This window comes from Staurois parvus, unplaced genomic scaffold (genome assembly GCF_062004578.1).
Source record: "Staurois parvus isolate SC_StPar_1 unplaced genomic scaffold, SC_StPar_1.0 ptg000357l, whole genome shotgun sequence".
In the NCBI taxonomy this organism is placed as follows: domain Eukaryota; kingdom Metazoa; phylum Chordata; class Amphibia; order Anura; family Ranidae; genus Staurois; species Staurois parvus.
Genome location: NW_028318153.1, coordinates 1,622,638 through 1,642,767, shown reverse-complemented (window position 1 = coordinate 1,642,767; position 20,130 = coordinate 1,622,638). Strand labels below are relative to the sequence as shown.

Below are 20,130 nucleotides of genomic sequence, written 5' to 3'. Positions count from 1 at the left end.
TATATATATACGCACACTCACTGGCCACTTTATTAGGTATACCTTGCTAATGCCAAGAAAATCTCCCCCGCACCATTACACCGCCACCACCAGCCTGAACCATTGATACAAGGCAGGATAGATCCATGCTTTTATGTTGTTTATGTCAAATTCTGACCCTACCATCTGAATGTCGCAGCAACCAGTCTGCCCATTCAGCTCTGACCTCTGACATCAACAAGGCATTTTCATCCACACAACTGCCACTCACTGGATATTTTCTCTTTTTCGGACCATTCTCTGTAAACCCTAGAGATGGTTGTGCGTGAAAATCCCAGATGATCAGTGTTTTTTAAAATACTCAGACCAGTCTGTCTGTCACCAACAACCATGCCATGTTCAAAGTCACCTAAATCCCCTTTGTTCCCCATTCTTCCCCAAATTCGGTTTGAACTTCAGCAAGTCATCTTTACCACATCTACATGCCTAAATGCATTGAGTTGCTGCCATGCGATTGGCTGATTATCAATCAGTGTTACCAAGCAATTGAACAGAGGTACCTAATAAAGTGGCCAATGAGTGTTTATGTAATATTTTGTATGTTTAGAATTTTTATGGTTAATTATCCAGTTTATGGACTTGAGTTAGTGTTCAATGATAACATTATACTGGTGTTTTATTCATTGCTTTTTTTGGGGGGGTTGAATGTTTTTAAATGTTTTTAATCCATGGGTTATATCTGTGGGGTGATGTACATGTACAGTTTAGCAATAAAAACCCCAATAGGGTTTTTTACCCTTCTACACCCTATCAAAAAAATTAAAAATTTGTATGTGTGGGTTAAAAAATTTTTCCCATCAATCATTATGCTTGTTAGAGTGTCACCAGTGAAAGCAGATTAGATCATTACTAATGTAAGACTTTGAACAATGCACTGCAATATATAAAGTGTAATCCCAGGCATTGGAAATCTGCAGATCCATCGCAGGCTCACAACAAGACAGCTCTGCGTAACCTAATGGGACATAACACACAGCAACATACTGTACGTAGGCAGCAGAAACAATCAGCGTGACATCCTGTGCGCTGTCTGACAAAGATGCACAATTTACTTAGCATCAAGTTGGGATTCCGAATCTACATCACTTTGTAAGTTCCAAGACAGACAAGACAGCCCATCAGCATCATTACCCCACAAGACCCAGAGGCAAGTCTAAGTCAAGAAACACAGCTGCCTTAAGAATCTGCCAGAGAGCCAGATGCTGGAAAACATATACTCCTCAGATTAGCATCTGTGTTTTTAATTGCCATAGAAAAGCAACACAGACCGAGAACAGGACATACGCAGGAAAACTGCAACGCTAGCGACTTCTTTCAGAAAAAAAGCAAAACACATATTGCAAGCTGTTGGGACTCCATGATCCTTTGTCAACTGAGTAATGTTTAAAGGGTTACTCCAGTTTTGCTAACATTTTCTGATTATTTCCTGCTTATGTCCTGTAGATAATGAGACTGGCCATGCCAATGAACTTTCTAAGTGGGAGTATCTGAGTACTATAATTACTTTTTATTCCTCCAGTGTCCTAGATTTGCAGCAGTTTTTTAAAGCAGACTTGGCACACAAAAAAGAGGTCAACTTATTTTGCAAACCCTTCATCTGTCATGTAACCTTACACAGTTAAAGTGTGTATCAACCCTGTTACAAACCTTTGTGTCATCAGCAAAAAGACATGCCTTACCCAACAAACATTTAATTATATGTAAGTGATAAGACTAAAGGTTTGTTGGGTAAGGCATGTCTTTTTGCTGATGACACAAAGGTGTATAACAGGGTTGATATCCCTGGAGGTATCTGTAACATGGAACATGATTTGGCATTGCTGGAAGAGTGGAAATTACAATTCAATGTTTCTAAATGTAAAATAATGCACCTAGGGGAAAAGAATCCCTTGAGAGAGTACAACATTGGGGGTACAGTGTTGGGCAGCATGTCATAGGAAAAGGACTTGGAGTCACTAATTTCAAATGATTGCAAAATGAGCAGTGTGGCCAGGCAGTGGGGAAAGCAAGTAGAATTCTAGGATGCATCACTAGAGGGGTCACCAGCAGGAGGATGGAGGTCCTGGTTCCTCTATACAGATCTTTAGTTAGACCTCATTTAGAATACTGTGTCCAGTTCTGGAGACCTCACTTACAAAAAGATATTGATAAGATAGAACGAGTCCAGAGACGGGTAACAAAAATGGTGAAAGGTCTGGGGGATAAAACATATTAAGGGCGACTTCAGGAACTTAACATGTTCAGCCGGAGTAAAGAAGGGAAAGGGGAGACATGAATTAAACCTTTAAATGCATCATGGGGGGGAATAAGGTTCAGGAGGGCAGTATTTTCAACATGAAACCAAAATCAAGAACACGGGGACATGACCTTATTCTAAGTGGAGGAAAGTTCAATACTAATCTCAGAAAGTACTATTTTACTGGAAGAGTAGTTGATGCTTGGAATAAACTTCTGGCAAAGGTAGTGAGCCATTCAACAGCAAATCGCTTCAAACATGCTTGGGACAAGCATAGATCCTTACTCAGACAAAAATGTTTAAAAAACAAAACAAAAAAAACCAAACAAACAAAATAAACAACCCCCCCACCCCAAAAAAAGAAAAAACCCACAAAAAAAACCCACACAGGAAAAATGAGCAGACTTGATAGACCTCTCAGTCTTTTTTTGCCATCACTTTTCTGTGTTTCTATAATATTTAAGCACTTTCAGCACCAGATTTAATTGCTTATTGAGTATTAAGCTTCTTACCTTTTATTTATTGTCTATGTTCCTCTTTAGCTGGTTCTAGGTTTCCTGTTTCATGGTGGCTCCTTTCTCTTGCAGCATCCTATGGAGCCAGCCTTGCATACAGGTACTAGAATTTTGTCTCCCTACACTGTGTACATCAATAGAAAAACACAACCCTGTAGCTTAGTATAGCATGGTATTTCCCTGCTCCTCTGTCCTCCTTCTCCACCTCCCCCTTCTTTCTCCAAGCTAACAGACTGGCTGGAGACTGCACTGTCTACTGTTAACTGTGAAGATCGGAAGTTTGGGGAAGCAGCACTGAGAAAGCAGGAGGCAGCAGCATTGAAAGTTGTAAACTGCAAATTCCAGGCTACGAACTATAGCAAATTATTTACTGGGGAATATTTATTTTATTGTGCTCAATGTTTAACACAAACTTTAAACTAAAAAAAAAAACTGAGGGTTTAATACTACTTAAAAAATGCAGAGAAAAGTACAAAAATACTGATCCTTCACCTTGGCTTCTGGCAAGGTGACATTACTGGGCCTTGTCCTGGGATTCATGGAAAGCTAAATATCCCATGTCTTGCTGGAGCAACTTCTAGCAAGACTTTGAGTTCTTATTGTCCCCAGGATTTCAGTGGCAGACTCACTGATGTCACCCTCGCCTACAGGGAGCAGCCCGAAGCTGCAAGGCTTTATGCACACTGGGGGTTTTCCAAACACTTTTCAAAAACGCACCTAAGCCACGTTTTTCAAACGCATTTAGGAGCATCAAGCACTTGAGCGTTTGCTAATTTCATTGGCCAGAATGTTAATTTAAAGAGAAAATAAATTGTGTTGAGCTGCTACTAATAAACAACTGCTCCTATCAATAACCAATCATATGTAACAAATAAATAACATAAAAAATCCTGTGAAAATTCTAATGACACGTAAATCCACATATATACCTGTAGGTACAGTCTGTGAATCGTGAAAATCATAGTCCAAAAAATTAAAATTGATGTTCCAAGATATAGTAAACAAATTCAAAATTGTGATCCTCCTACTGGTGAGTGAAACTGCTTCCCCGGTGGTGTAAATATTCACTTAATGTGCATCGCCACATTCATGTGTGTAGGTTGGACCCTCGCCTTAAGGTATTGATCTATTAGATAAAGAGGCCAAAGCACGCTTTTCCCCTTCACTGGGGGTCTGTATAGACGTCTCAGTATGGTCCCAGGTCTCCCTCTCTCCTACAATGCCCATGAACAGTGTTTGGATCCTAATGGTTGCTTTCCCACTGCTACAATTCTGCAGAATGAAGCTCAGAGTAAAAAAAAAAAAACAGCCACCATAGTGCAGTATATTAAAAAAGCCAGCTAGTTTATTAAAATTACACTCACATGTACAAAGGTGAAAAAAACGCTAATAATGGTATAGGTTATGACTAAGGCTTGCTAAGCCGAAACGCGTCAACCTTCTGTACCTGTGATGTTTTTACTGTGGTCGATTACATCAAAAAGAAGATTTTAGAGCTGTGGTGGTAGTGAGGATCAATTTTATTCATCAATCCTTGAGCAGACGAGCAACTGTGGATCAAGCACCTGCCCAGCTCTTGTGATGAGCATTAGACAGGTAGTAGCACTTTTTTTCTCTTTGAAAAAATGCTAAAAACAGACACTGTAACTCCAAGTATTCAGCATTGAGCATCTGGCTCTCCTGTCACCTTGCACCTCTCCACGCGTATCGTCACACACAATGTGACTTCATCAGGGGTCAATTATTCAGGCGTATGAGGGGTTATCAGGGATATTAATTTATTCTGGCCATTGAAATGATAAACTGTTAAGGCATCAAAGGTGCCTAGCGTTAATGAGCATTGAGGCACATTTCCCCCCATTTATCATGTAAGTTGTTTTTTCTAACAAAGCGCTCCTCTCCTAAATGCACAAGTTATGTTTTTGTTTTCTGCCTCTAAACTCCTGTAAACACCTTTGGGTGCATGGACAGGTAGGCTGACATGGAGGTGCATTTCACTGCAGAGAAAAACAACAATAAATGTAAAAGGGACTGTAAAAGTTGCATTTTAGAGCTCAAGTGTGCATCAGAAATAATATGTGTTTTTCTTCTCATATTGTTTTTTTTTTTTATGTAACTGTGTGTTTTTTTGATGTGGGATGGAGGGTCTACAGGATTAGAAAACCTTACATTTTGTTGGAAGGTCCACTGTAACCATTATAATACTGTGCACTTTTACCCCTTTCCTGCCCAGGCCAATTTTCAGCTTTCAGGGCTCTCACAGTTTGAATGACAATTGCGGGGTCATGCAACGCTGTACCCGAAATACATTTTTATAAACTTGTTCACAGAAATAGAGCTTTCTTTTGGTGGTATTTAATCACCACTGAGTTTTTATTTTTTGTTAAATAAATGAAAAAAGATCGAAAATCTTCATTACAGTTATAACATTTTGCAAATAAATAATTGTTCTTCATAAATGTAGGCCAAATGTATACTGCTACATTTCTTTGATGAAAATAACCCAACTTAGTGTATATTATGTAGTCTATAGGAAAGTTATAGAGTCCATATACTGACGGCCTATCTCATTTCTTGAGGCCCATAAATGTCAGGACTACAGATATCCCCCAAATGACCCCTTTTTGTAAAGTGGACAGGCCAAGGTGTTTATTAAAAGGCATGGCATGTTTTTTGAAGTTATCATTTTTTGTCATAATGTTTTGGAAAATAAAGAAATAAAAAAAAAATATTTTCACCATTTTTTTTTTACATACTGTCACCAGTGCAGTACAGATTCATCACATAACTGGTGTGGAGGTGATCAGGGACACTGATTGGTGACAGTATCACCATTTTTTTAATGTTTTTTTTTTTAAGTAGGCTTGGTTCACATTGCCGCACCTTGGGATCTGACTTGTGAGACCTGAAGTTGCATGACATGTAAAATCCCATGTTAGTTAATGATACCTGTCTTGATTAGCACTACGCTAAGTTGCTCCAACTTTAGAAAAGATTCCTGTACTACTTCAAGGCGACTTCTATCCGACTTGTGCCCATAGACTTTAATGGAAGTCGCTTCCAAGTTGGATCCTCATCTATATTGATGTGACTTGTATCCGACATTACAGGAAGATTACCCAGACATTCCCTGAAAGTCGCTTTAAAGTCGCATCAAGTAGCATCAAAGTAGTACTCAAGTTGCCAAGAAGTCATCTGGCAAAGTCACACTGAAAGTTGACTTTGTAAGTCTGTAACATAATGTGTGACTGTAAGTCACACATTATGACTGCCTATAGCTGTCAATTTCACTGCTATAGGCAAGCATTTAACTGAATGAAATCGATTCATATGATGCCCAGCAGGATCAACGAAAGTCCCGCTCGGCTGTTATTTTGCTATTGGCTGGGCAGAAACTAGTTAAGTATCTCACTAAAGATTAACTGTTAGTACAGTAAATTCTAAGTACAGTGTTGGGGATGCTGGAAATTTTACCACCAGCTCTATGCAGATTTCTGGAAAAGCAGTAATTCAATTAAGAAAAAAAACATGGATGGAGATTCTGGGGAATAGTGTGTACAAACTGTACTTCTAAAGTTAAATTTTTGTCAGCTTTTAAGAAACATGGCAATTTTCAGGTTTATGTGGAAAGCTATTTTTTCTGAAAATTAAACAAAAAAATTGTGTAGGCCAGCTGTATAGCTCGGGCTGCCACACAGCAACCCCTCTTGAGCTCTTCTCTGTCTCCCTCACCGCAATCGGATTACTAGTCCTAGGAGGACTGTGTGCTGCAAAATGAGGAAAGGGTGGGAAGCCTTGGTTTGTGAGAACAGTCTCATGTGGACAACCCAGTGAAAGGTGATGCTTGGTAGAGCTTCTGACGCAGCAGAGGGCCAGTGTTGTCCTATGTTTTGCCTGATTGGGACCAAATCGTTGCACCCACCAGAGACCACTGCTGTTGTTGAAGGGACCACAGAGTGTGCGCAGGGGATTGTGCCCTAGAGGGGAGGTACCCAGCGAGTTGCAGGAAAGGACAACTGGAATGTTTGTAGGTTTGCCAGGAATTACTGCAACCAGGTCCTGAGCTGGCATCAAGTTACCATCCAAAATGTGCTGAAATTTTATTGAATCCATTTTTCCTTCTACTCGTGAGATGTTCCCTGTGCCACTGGCTGCAACACAACCCCATAGCATGATTGATCCAACCCCATGCTTAACAGTTGGACAGAGGTTCTTTTCATTAAATTCTGTGCCCCTTCTTCTCCAAACGTATCTTTGCTCATTCCGGCCAAAAAGTTCAATTTTAACCTCATCGGTCCACAGAACTTGTTTCCAAAATGCATCAGGCTTGTCTATATGTTCATTTGCAAAGTTCAAACGATGATTTTTGTGGTGAGGCCGTAGAAGAGGTTTTCTTCTGATGACTCTTCCATGAAGACCATATTTGTACAAGTATCTCTTTATAGTGGAATAGTGTACCACAACTCCAGTGTCTGCCAGATCTTTCTGGAGGGATCGTGCAGTCAAACGTGGGTTTTGAATTGTTTTTCTCACAATCCTGCGAGCTGTTCTGTCTGATATTTTTCTTGGTCTTCCAGATCTTGCTTTAACTTCCACTGTTCCTGATGACTGCCATTTCTTAATTACATTCCGAACAGAGGATATTGACATCTGAAAACGCTTTGCTATCTTCTTATAGCCTTCTCCAGCTTTGTGAGCGTCAACTATTTTCAGTTTCAGTTTTCTAGACAACTGCTTAGAAGAACCCATGGTGCTGATTGTTGGGGCAAGGTCAGATGAGTCTGGGCATTTAAAACCTTTGAGATTGACATCACCTGGTCTTCCCAGACGATGATTGAGAACAATCCATGACACTGGCAGGTCTCAGCTTTGCAAAGGGGGCAGTGCATGCTATAAATTCTGCAGGGTGCCCAAACTTTTGCAGACGCTATTTTTTTGTTTTCTGTTATTTTGAAAGTGTAAATGATGGAAATAAAATCTAACTTTTGTTGACATATTATAAGAATGTCTAATCTGTAATTTGATGCCTTTTGGAGATTTTTCCATCTTTCCTTGGTTTCTTTATGCACATTAATACAAATTTTTAGCTGGGGTGCCCAAACTTTCGATCCCCACTGTAAGACTCTTACCTGCTGCCAAAGTCTTTCCAAGTCCGGGGTCACTGGTCACACAGCCCACCTTATTGCACAGTGTTACAGTGAAGGCGTATTCCACATAAGGCTCCAACCCTGATGCTTCATAAAAAAATTCATCACTCTCAGCAACATAGATCACCTGGAGAAAGAAAAAATATGTATATTTTTAATTGTTTGATACCATCAGATGAAATGGAGCATCTAAATCAAGTTTAAAGACAACCTGTCATTTTGTTCATTCAGGGCAAATGACAGGTTCTCTTGACAAGCCGTTTACTCACTAAGGCCTCGTGCAAACTGGACATTTTTAATGCTGCTGTTCAGGGTGCATAGAGTTTTTCTTTTCTCTCTCTATACACCTCTGAATGGCAGCCTATGATAGCCCATGCACATATAGGCATTTAGGGGTGAGACTTGTCTCATGTAAATGTGTGTAAACACACACTAACTCTCAGCGCATTTAGCACTTGAGTGTTAATTCATTTCAATTGCCAGAATAAATTATTATTATGGCCAATGAAATGAATTAATGCCCAAGCACTTCACATACCTAAACGTTTTCTGCCAAAATGCTGCTGCTAGAAGGAAATGCATCTAGGAGATATGGCCAAATGTCCAGTGTGCATGAGACCTTATACTTATGTTTGCTGTGTTCCCCTGCCGCTTCATTTGTCTGTTGGAGTCCTTGGAAATACTTTGTACTTCCAGGTATGGAGGAGCATGTGACTTTCTCCTCTTCCTTCCAGGGTGCAGTGGGCCTGAGCGCCCAATCACCCGGCCAAACACTATGATGTGGAGGAGAGGAGAAGGTCATTAACCTTGTGTAAGTTCTAACACACCTGGAGTTAAGATAGGGTTTGGACTCTCTAACTCTGCTCCCACCAACAGAGCAGCGGTAGAATACAGAGAAGGTAAGTATTGATGAATGGAAAGAAGATCTTTTCAAGAAAACCTCTTACTTTGCCCTGAATGGTTCACACCTATGGATTGCAGTAATGTGGCAAAATGAACATTAGGGGTCAGCATGAGAGTTAGTGTTAGGGTTACCCAAATGGGCTAGGTATAGGGACACAGGAAGACTTAGGGGCGTATTTATAAGGCAGTCAGTCTGACATTCACCGGGTGAATCTTCCAGGTGCATGTGTTATAAATGACAGTGATTGATTCACAGCGAGTGAATGTCTGGCCACATTCAGGAATTTGGGCTCATCCACACTAGCAGTGGGGGTGTAAAACCTGGTGGTTGAATCGCGCTCTTATTGCCCCCCAATTGCTACCTAATTTAGCTGTGGGTGTACACATGCTATGGCTGTGATGCCTTGCTTTGCGGCGTGTCAAGAATTATACCCATTAATGCTTTTGGCAGGTGTAGAGCCCACCAAACATGACCCATTCAAGTGAATAGGGGCACTCTGCAATGGTAGCTAATCAGCTTCTAACACCAGCTTGTTCAGTTAGGCTTTGAACAAAAAAAACTGGAAGCTGATTGGTTTCTATGCAGAGCTGCACAAGATTTTGCACTCTCCAGTTTTAGTAAATTGACCTCTTAGTATTAATTTTTTAGTTAGGTTTAGGGTCGGGTTACAAGAATTGCTGGTGTTACCCTCGGTTCACACCTAAGCGTTTTTCTGCAGTGTTTTGCAGCAACGCAGTGCCATCCATTTAACATGTTTTCTATGGGACATGTTCACATCTCCGCGTTTTCACCTGTTGCATTTTTTGGAAAGGGTCAGGGACTTTTTTGAATGCGAAAAGTTGCGTTTTTGGTTCTATGGACTTCAATGGGAACACTGCAGAAAAGCATGTAGTGCGTTTTTGCTGCATTTTTTATGTGATTTACTTTTTAAATACGCCTAGCAACAAGAAAATGGGAAAAAAAACACAAAACACATCAAAAACACGGCAAAAATCCATAAAAACCACAGGTGCAAAAACAGAAAACGCAATGCAGAAACGGCTCAAACGCAACCTGCATAGGTGTGAATCTAGCCTTAGTGTTATAGGGATACAGGGAGCATTAGAGATGCTTATTATTAGGGTTAGAAGGAATATTAGTGTGAGGATTGTAAGGAAGGTTAATGTGAGAAGGAGCTTAGGGTAGGGAATTGCTCTCAGAGCTGGAAGCTTTTCTTCAAAATCTATCCATTGCAGGAAGTTTGACTGTAGAATGTATCATTTGAAACGCTGATTTTCTTTTCAACAGCACTCACTGATCCTCCAGCCATAAAAACATATCTCTTCAGCCGATAATCTGGCCGGAAATCTTCTTTAAAGTCTTTGATCCAGCACTGCTTTCACCTTTACTCTCTGTCAAGACACACGCTGCTTCCCTATATACTGGAAGAAAATTCCGTCCTTTAATCTGTTTGTACCCCTTCTACTTCTAGATGGTAATCCTGAATGGATTGATTCTCTCCTATTTTTCTGCTGTATGTTAAAATTCACTGTATGTACTTCTTAAGATGTTTATCGGGGCATCCTTTTTAATAAAGCGGTATTAAACCCAAAAGCAAACATTTATTATATTGCAGTTTACCAATTATTAGATGTGATGGTTACATTAATTTTCTTTTTTAGGCTTTCTTTCCTTTATGTTCATCTGGAGATCCAGCCAGTAAGTTTGCTGTTTTCAACAAAACAAGCTCCCTTGCAAAAGTAACAGTTACAGGGTTGAAACAAAACATTTACCGCTGACAAGGGTGTGTACAATGATCGGATTTATTAATTTATGTAAAATCTTTATAACCAAAATATAAGTTGATGTTACCGCTTGTGTAATGTCAGTGTGAGCTGGCCTTTGGCTTTAGTTTGTTAGTGTGTATAAATCTCCTAATACATCTAACACTTCCCTCTCCCCAGATTAACAATGCTGCTGTCCAAAGGTGTCTCTGTTGCTCCTTCATCCAGAGTAGGGGCATTCTAATACAGGAGGCGTGTTACTGGTCAGTTCACAGGTGAAAACAGAGAGAAAAAAGATTAAAAAAAAAAGAAAACTAATGCAGCCACCAAAATCTGATGATTGGTAAGCTTCATTATATTATAGTTTTGGTTTTAGGTTTAATACCGCTTTAACTTGTGCATTTAACATTTACTTGGGGTTATGACAATTTACAATAATAATAAGGGGATAAGGTAACAATGAAAAAAATCGCTTTATGTTCAACCCAAATCAGGGGTGGACTGAAAACTCATGGGGCCCCCGGGCAATAGGGGATCATGGGGTCCCTGTGTCCTTGCCCACACTCAAAGCACACCCAAAAGAGCCTATAAAAGGTGCCAGGGAAATTTCATGGGGCCCCCTACTGACCCCGGGCCCTCGGGCAGTGCCCAACTGCTCAAATGGTCAGTCCACCCTTGACCCAAACTGTGATCTTGTTCAATACGTCTGGATTGATCTTCTTGTTTTGTATAATGTAGCACTTTGCTCATTGCAGAGATCGTGATCTTACCTCCGATGAAGCTCTTCCCAAGTCTAATGCACCCACCAGGTTCTTGGACAGCAGGTTAATTATATAGCCAGTGACTTCCCCTCTGGATACATCATTAGAAGGTCTCTCCCATGATATGTTTAGAGAGTGTGACGACAGATGAACCACAGTGGGGGGCGCCATGAAAATAGGCTCTGTAGAAACAATGCTAAAGTAAATAAAATAACAAGCAAAAAAAGTCTTAAAAGTTGGTTGAACCATAAAGAAAATGACCTGATTCCTCCATCCACATACTCCAACATTCTGGATGAAGAAATCCCTTCCGTTGTGCTATTGTGTTCTACAGTGGGGAGACTTCCCAGCCATCAGAACACAATGATCAGTGTTGCCGGCTTTAGCCAATGGCACTGATCATTTGGGGAAAACCCGACGGTCTGGTTGTACAGAAGTCGACCAACCGAATTTCAGTCAATGTATGTTCACTAAGTCTGCTCATACATGGAGTGAAAGTTGGCCAGTTTTCAGGAAACTATAGCATGAACAGAGATTCAACCTGATCTCCAATATCTCTGCATATCCCATTAAAAGATAAGATAGGAAGGCTTTTGTAGGAATATTCACTTTCAATCCAAATATCTACCCAGCAGTACCATTATGTCACCGAAAGATGCCCTAAGCCTGATGGCCAGCATTATTCAGCCCACTTCCTGTGAGCCCAAAGGGAGAGATTTACTAAAACTGGAGCACTCAGAACCTGGTGCAGTTGTGCATGGTAGCCAATCAGCTTCTAACTTCAGCGTGTTCAATTAAGCTTTGGCAATAAAACCTGGAAGCTGATTGGTTTCCATGCAGAGCTGCAGCAGATTTTTCACTTTTCAGTTTTAGTAAATAAACCTCAGCATGTCCCAGAACCACCACAGCCTGTGACTGGACAGTGAAAGGAGAAGCAGCACAGTGATGATGTCAACCCTCTGCCACTCTCCTTTCTCCTATCAGCATGCCTCTTGTCAGCACATGAGCTAATTGACTCATTTTGCTGGTTCATTCGTCTCACACTTCAGCCCTACTGTACAGGGACTGAAAAAAGGCTGATACCAAGGCACATGCAGATACTTACACTCTTAATTAACTTTTGCCTTGCAGTATTGCATGGCAATGCACATTATATGTGTCCTTCATTATAACACACCACACCAATGGACAAGCATAGCAGTTTAGTATAGCATGTGCCATGGTATTAATGTGCATTATGGAATGGTACATGTCCCTTATTTGTGTTATAGTGTTAGGCAGCCTGATGATGCCCAACACAATGAACACTGATGTATTTTAATGCTAACACTAACTCGTGTAAGTGCTAGCATACCACAATGGTGTGCCAAAATGATATATAAATTATTACAAAGCTGCATTGGTTTGTGTGTTTCATATCTGCTTAGAGTTTCATTTTAAATGGTAAGTCAACTTCCATGTATAGAAAAACACAGACCCCCCCTGAATGGACAATTTTGAAAGTGTTTCATAAAGTGGTTGTAAAATTCAGAAATGAAAATGAATAAGGCATATTGCTCTATAGTATATATTTGCCTCAATTCAATGCACCTATTGTAGTTTCTATCTACTATCTCTTCCCTCTGCTATCTGCATGAGTTAATCCTGCCAGTCTATGCTAACACCACATAATCCCGGTAGACAGCCCCATCCCCCTCCAGCACATAGAAGCTGATTGACAGTCTCAGCTGTGTACGGTTCCCTATGATCTGTGTAGAGGGAGTGTGTCCATTCCCTCCACTCAGGTCCCAGGTTACACCCAGTCCCCTGCCTGCTAGAGCTCAGAAATGCTGTGTAAAATGTGTGCATTATTAGTCTTTAGAAGAAAAATGGCTACAGATAAACAGATGCAGCTTATGTAGGAGGCTTTTGTTTCATCTATGTGTAATGCTTACGCCCTAGGGGACCAGGGTGTACCAGGTACAAGGATACCAGGTATCTCTTCCTAGCACTGACACTGGCATCCACAAGCACAGTTCTTTGCACACAGACCATACAGGCTCAGTCTAGGGGATATCTTTTTAGAATTTATTGCTGAAGAACTTAAACAGGGGAGGGGTTCAGGATCACGTGATTTTCCAAAATGTTAATAACAATCAATTGGAGGGGAAACTTTTTAGTAGAAAATCTCTACAAGAGCAGCACACACTATGGTCCCAAACCAGGGTTCACTCATAATATCCCAGGAGTTATCTGCCACCCAGCATCCAAAGGTAGATCCTCAGTGAGGGAGATAACAAGATCCTTCTCCAAACCAAGACTTTAGGACAGTGCCCTCCAGCAAAAGGCCATTAGCAATCTCCTCCAGGCTTTTAGCCCAGCTCCTGCTGAGGCCCAGACTGCAATTTCTTATCTCAGTAGCTCTCAACTAGGGGAATCAGCCCCAGAGAACTGGAACCCTCCTTGGAGAAGAAAGAACACTCTGGAAGGCCTCCCAAACATTTATTACCTCCTCAGCCACCTTCTGCACACCCCCTTCTGGGGATTGGCTAGAGCATGATGAATATTCATGCTGGTCATTTGACTTTCCCTGCCCTATATTCTGGAATTTGGGGGAAATCAAATAGGAAAAGCTACCAACACTCAGCGCTACACTAATTGCTTGATACAAGCAAGGGATGATCTTAAGAAATTAGGTTGAATGGTGTATGAGGGACTATATCAACATCAGATGACAGTGGGTACACTTCAAATGTTGATAAGCAACGATATAAAATGACAAAGATATATGCATGTGTATATAGCCAAATATAAAAGATATATAAAACCCCAGAGGTCTGGGCTATAATCAATTAGTGTATAGTCTATAGCTGACACAGCTGGCTGGAGTTAGGCTGTCTCTTTTTGGGAACCAAAAAGCTGCAACAGAGGAAGGGGACAGAGAGAAAGAGCTGCCATGCCACCAATGTTGTAGCAGTGTATGTAAAATACAATATGGCACTCACAAAAGTCACTTGAGACAGACATATAACAAGCTCCATGTGGAGCCACCAGTTCACTCCCGACAAAGACCACTGAGATGACATGAGTGTGTGGAAGCCAGGGATCTGGGCCAACCACCAGAGAACCACCACGGGAGACTTGAGAAAGGAGCTGTCCGGACATTTGTGAGTGTAATATTATTTTATTGTAACGTACACTGTTGAATAATTCCTGCTGCACCATTGGCAGCTTGGCGCCTCTTTCTCTCCTTCCCCTTCTTCTAGAGGAAATCAAACACCCAGTTCAGGAAACCATGACCAAAGAAAAACAATACTGTATATTTGCTGCTCCACTGACTACAGTGAAGCCAAAAACTAAACTTAGCCTAGCAGCCTTACTAGAAAAGGGTGATACACCTGAGAGGTTAGTCACTTCATTTGGTATATGTAAGGGTTTACAACCCCTTTATTGTGGACATTCTAAGGTTAGCAGCATTCTAATATTTTTTGGCCAACACCAGCAGTTCACTGAATGATTTTACTTTGGGTTGCCTATTGATATTGTCCTGTATTTTGACCATCTTTAGAGATACAACCCACACAAATGCTCAGAATATTTGGGAAAAAATTTAGAAATTCTTACCAGACTCTTCTGTTTTAAGTGTTACCCATTCAGAAGCAACGCTGCCAGCCATGTTAGTGCTGACAAGACAGAACTCATATTCTGTGTTTGGCTCCAAGTTAGTGATCATGGCGCTGGTAATTGGTGGTTGCAAAGCATTTTCATTTTCTGATTCCACCAATGGCTGAGGGTTCAGCCACCCGCTGGCATGGAAGACGCGCCTCTCCATGGTCTGGTGTATGCGCCTCATGTATAGTTCATGCCTTATTATAATGCCTATAAAAAATATAGGGATTTATTTAGTTGCTCAAAAGGTATATAATTGTGAGCTTTAATTATAATGTGATAAAAATAATTATGCAGCACAACTAAGAGTGTCTCCTAAATAAATGAGTCCCAAATGATGAAACAAAGAAGTCCAGAAATATCTATATGTGGCCAACCACCAGCAATACCAGATACCACAGTTTTCACTTCAATGCTTCACCTACGTGTCTGAATCATATGTTCTGACCTCCTGGATTGAATCTTAATCAATAATCAAGGTCAAACGTACTTTTCCCCTCTAGGGCTATACTTCACCTGGCTTCTGGCTCCCAGTAACAATCACAGGCATCGACACATGGACTGGAGCTTCAGGTTGACCTACTCCTCTCCTTGTGGCATGTCCTCATGCAAAAGGAATAAATCCAATAGTGCTCTCCATACATTTTAAAAACAATTTAATAAAATTTAAATGGAGACACTCTCAGTGCTATGTTCTGCACATAGTATAAAACGAAACCCCCTCCTCACCACAGGTATCCGCACCACCCGATGCTGGTATCAAATGTGCTGACTTGACTCCATTCCTATATGTGTTACACCTCCAAAAGCTTCCTTAGTAGGATGAGGGCAGCCCAGCACAATCTCTATATATACAATACTGGCTGGCTCTGAGTTCCACAGCAATCAGTGCCGAACTAGAAGTGATGTCGCAGGTGACCCAATTAACCCGGATGTGATGTCATCCTCAGCCATCTTGCCCTTATGTGTCCCCAAATGAGAAAAATACAGTGAACATTCCAGCCAGGCCACTCTAAACCAGCGGAAAATACTGCAAACATGACAGGCACCTGGCCTGGTTTTGATCAGCTCTCCAGCGACATCAAAAACACATATATGCAACTTCCATGTATGTATAACTAGACAGCCCTGGGCTCCACAGCGGCCCAGGCCAGACAGTAAATTACATCACAGATGACCTGATCGACCCAGAAGTAACTGAGACACTGTTTTAGTTGTGCTGCATCATTTTTTGTGCCATAATTTGAAGGGGTGGAGCGAAAACTCCTAACGGTGCTGAGTAGCAACTAAGGATTCACAGATTTGTGAGCACATTGATTTGTTTGTGATTTATGTACACCAGGTTTATATGTTACAGATAGTTTATGGTATTTCACATTATTAATGACTGCGCAAATTGTCTTTCACTTTCCACACTGTATTTATAGTGAACTAGGAGACTAACAGGTACAACTTATGTAGGAAGATTTGTTTCACCTCTGTGTATCACCTGAAAGCCAGTTACTTCACTAGGTAAGGGTCTACAATCACTTTAAGTACAGTTACTTCATGGTAACTGCAGGCATTTAAAGTAGTACTATAGCAAATGTTTTTTTCTTTTTGGACAGAGCAAGGGAAAGTTATAACCCCTATCAGATTTTTTCCCGCCATCTGTTTCCCATTGCAGAGATTTCCTTTCACTTCCTGTCCCATAGCCAAATGGAAAGTGAGAGGAAATCCCTGTAAATTAAAGGAATTCCTTGGGGACCCCCAAGCCACCAGAACTATTGTTGCCATTGGAAGATTTCACCCTTTCTGAGGACAACCCAAAATTTGGCATTTTATTTTACTTTCGCTTTCAATGATAATGGTAAACAGGACAAGTATAGAGGTTGAATCTGCTTACCAGGGGGCACAGACAGCAATAAAAATCTGACAGGGGTTTTAATCTTTCTGCACTTCATCCAAAACTAAAAAAGCTTTGCCTTTAGTTACACTTTAACATGTTACTTTTCACTATATGGAAACACATTACACATATAAATTACACTTCTAGTGTTACAGGTGCCATGCATATCTAAAAACATAATGTTTTTTTTTTCTTTTGCATAAGGAACTCATTAACAAGAGGAAATGTATTATATGATATTATTTTCTTCTGTCATCAGTAACTATTTTGGAAGTGTAGATTATCTGTTCTAAAACACTCCTAATTAGCATTGATCCTGACACTAAAAATAATTGTCCTTGACAATCAGGCACTAGACAAAATATCATTATAAAGCTTTTCTGATGCTGAAAGATGTCACAGAAACAAGAGGGAGAAAGCATTTGCCCAAGAGCTGCAGAAATGATACGTCTGAGGGTACAATATAATTCACCAGAGAATCATTTATCTGGAAAAAAAACTAATTTGGGCTTTTTCTATTAACATACGGAGGCTTGACTTATTATCACAAATTATATAGACTTCATGGGATGCTAAGGTCATTTTTTGTTTTTGCTTTTTGGTACTGTACTCTGAGGACTGTTAAAGTAGATTTTCATCTTTTGAGAAAAAGATTTAGAATCACTTTTGGGTTATAAATACCTCACTACTTTTTACCTTTTCTGGAGTAAATCTTGTTAAATAATAATAAGGTATGTGTTGTCAACATTCAAGCCGTCTACTTGGACAACTCACAGTAACCACTTTGTCCAAAAGAAAAAAAGTTTTGGATTTTATATATAACCATATTATCTATATACTGTAGTAATATACTATACATAACTACAATAAAACCTTTATAAATCGGACATGCTTCCAGCGGTGGGCCATCAGGGCTAGCAAGGTCTTCTCTGCTGGCCTAAACACTGCCTAAACTGAATCACTGACTGATAGTCTATTCCAGGGTTTCTCAACCAGGGTTCCAGGGAACCCAAGGGTTCCTCCAGAGGTTGCTAGGGGTTCCTTAATCAATGAGCAATTTCTGACTCTCAGATACGTTGCCGATGACACCATTTATTTTTTTTAGCCATCTGTAATGGGGTAATTCTTTCCAATGACCACAAGTATAAGAAGCATTCCTCCCACTGACCATCTCACTAATGTATCATTGGTTGTAGATATAGTAACTTTTAGCAGGGGTTCCCTGAGACAGGAAAGTTATTTCAAGGGTTCCTCCATGTTGAAATGGTTGAGAAATATTGGTCTATACTTTTCATTTCATAGCTTTTTTCTTGGTTGCACTGCTTCCGGTAATGTATGTTTATGTTAGAGCTTTTATGCAATCATATTTCAGCCAAGATAGCTATCATGTGTTGCTAGGGTCAAAGAAATTTGCTTTGAGGCCTTTAGCATCAACAATGCTGGCTCCTGTAGCTTGCAGTAAATGTCAATTAAACTGTTGCTTCAACCAATCATACTGTGGGTTGGGGCCATCTAGCAGGTGTACAATAACTTATGCCACAAATACGACTGGGCAGACTTAACTTTAAGAATAAGTCTTCATGGCAATAGAAAAGAAAATCTTGCTGGAACTGAAATGCACAGATAACTTGTACAACAAAGTAATTAAACGCTTCCTGAGAAAACAAAGGAGTATGTATTTTGTGTACAAATAATCAGTAGTTTTGGTAAGTAGGTATTTTATTTACTTTTTATACAATCAACCCTAGCTAATTCAGGCCCCACTTTTTCCATGCTGAATTTTTAAGGTTACAGCCAAAAATTGCTGGATTAATTCAGATAGGACATAAGCCTAGGTTTGAAATGCACTTTTCTAACTACCGAGACAACTAGATACATACAACAAACACAAGTACAAAAACATACCATTTGGTTGCAGTGGTGGTGACCATTGTAAGTACAGATCTGTTGAGCCTGAATTTTTGACAATTGGTGGTGTCTGGCCAACCGGCGGTGCTTGAGCTGTTACCAATGTAAGCAGTGCACTTTGTAGACATCCTTCAGAATTACACGCTTCAACTGAAAAATTGTATCTGGTGAAGGGAGTTAAGTTATGTACTGTCACTTTGGTGTCAAGTCCTTGGTAGGCAATAGTAACTTCAGCAGAACCTGTTGAAGTATATATCAGTCTGAAGATGTCTACAGGCCCAGAGTCATATGTGGAAATTGTCCAATTTAGAGAGACAGAGTACTGGCCTACAGGGTAACTAAGGCTCAAGTCTATGTCACCAAGCGGTGCTCCAGCTCTTGTTCGAAACATGACCATGGCACTGTGGATGGCACCGTGCACATTCCTGGCATTAACATGATATGTGTATGTGGTATAAGGCGACAGATATCCATCCGTGTAGCTCTGTGGACCTAGCACAAAAACAAAAATATAAAGAGACTCTATAAGAGATTTTTGGAAAGATGTTAAAAATCTTAAAAGGATGTTATATTATTGCAATAAAAAAAGAAGATATTTAGGCAGCTAAACATAAAGAGCGAGGGATACAAAAGAACCATTAAAATATTAAAAATCACAATTTGAAAATATTTCAAGTGCTTTTGTCACAATAGCCAAAATCCTAGAGAAAGTAGTTTGCTTGTGGTTTTATCTGGCTTTATACAACAAAAGTATCTATTTGATATTGAAAAATGCCAATCATATAAAATTCATATTCAAATATTTGTGGCATTTTGCGGTTTCGGATTGTTTTAAAGGAGCAATAGACTTGACATGGTTCGGGTCTCAGCCTTGACAAAAGAGTCACACTCCAAAACACATTGCCTGGTTACCGGATCACGCTACTCTAGTGCCAGCACACTTTTTCTTTGCCAGTCTCTATCAGTGATCCCTTTGGTCTCCGCTCTTTCTGCAACTTTGGAGAGCCAAGATTTGAAGCAAAGACTTTGTGGACTTAACCCACTCTGACTCCCTCCCGATTGTAAGTGGGAAATTGACAGCTCTATGAATGAATTTTGAAAATCTGATCCAGTGTGCAAGGTTCTAGCTGTTTTCAATGACTTTCAAAGACTGTGACTTTTTCCAGTCTTCTATTCGACCTGTTGCTGCAGGACCAGTCTTGGCACTGCCACTGCAACCTCTACACTTCTCCACACAGGTATTACCCTGAAGCACCATTATTTCTGCTTTTTTGTTACTAAAAAAACTAATCTACCCAAAAACACAAGCCAACAAAACAAA

General features: G+C 40.3%; 1 protein-coding gene across 1 annotated transcript in view; it reads right to left on the bottom strand.

The window, feature by feature from the left end:
- USH2A (usherin) overlaps positions 1-20,130 on the bottom strand; it is a 1,035,348-nt gene that overhangs the window by 775,423 nt on the left and 239,795 nt on the right. The window contains exons 16-19 of the mRNA XM_089684798.1: positions 18,807-19,301; positions 14,969-15,223; positions 11,375-11,547; positions 7,920-8,064 (exon numbers count right to left, since the gene is read on the bottom strand). Coding sequence (XP_089540924.1) covers positions 7,920-8,064; positions 11,375-11,547; positions 14,969-15,223; positions 18,807-19,301 — 1,068 coding nt within the window. The remainder of the gene's footprint in view (positions 1-7,919; positions 8,065-11,374; positions 11,548-14,968; positions 15,224-18,806; positions 19,302-20,130) is intronic.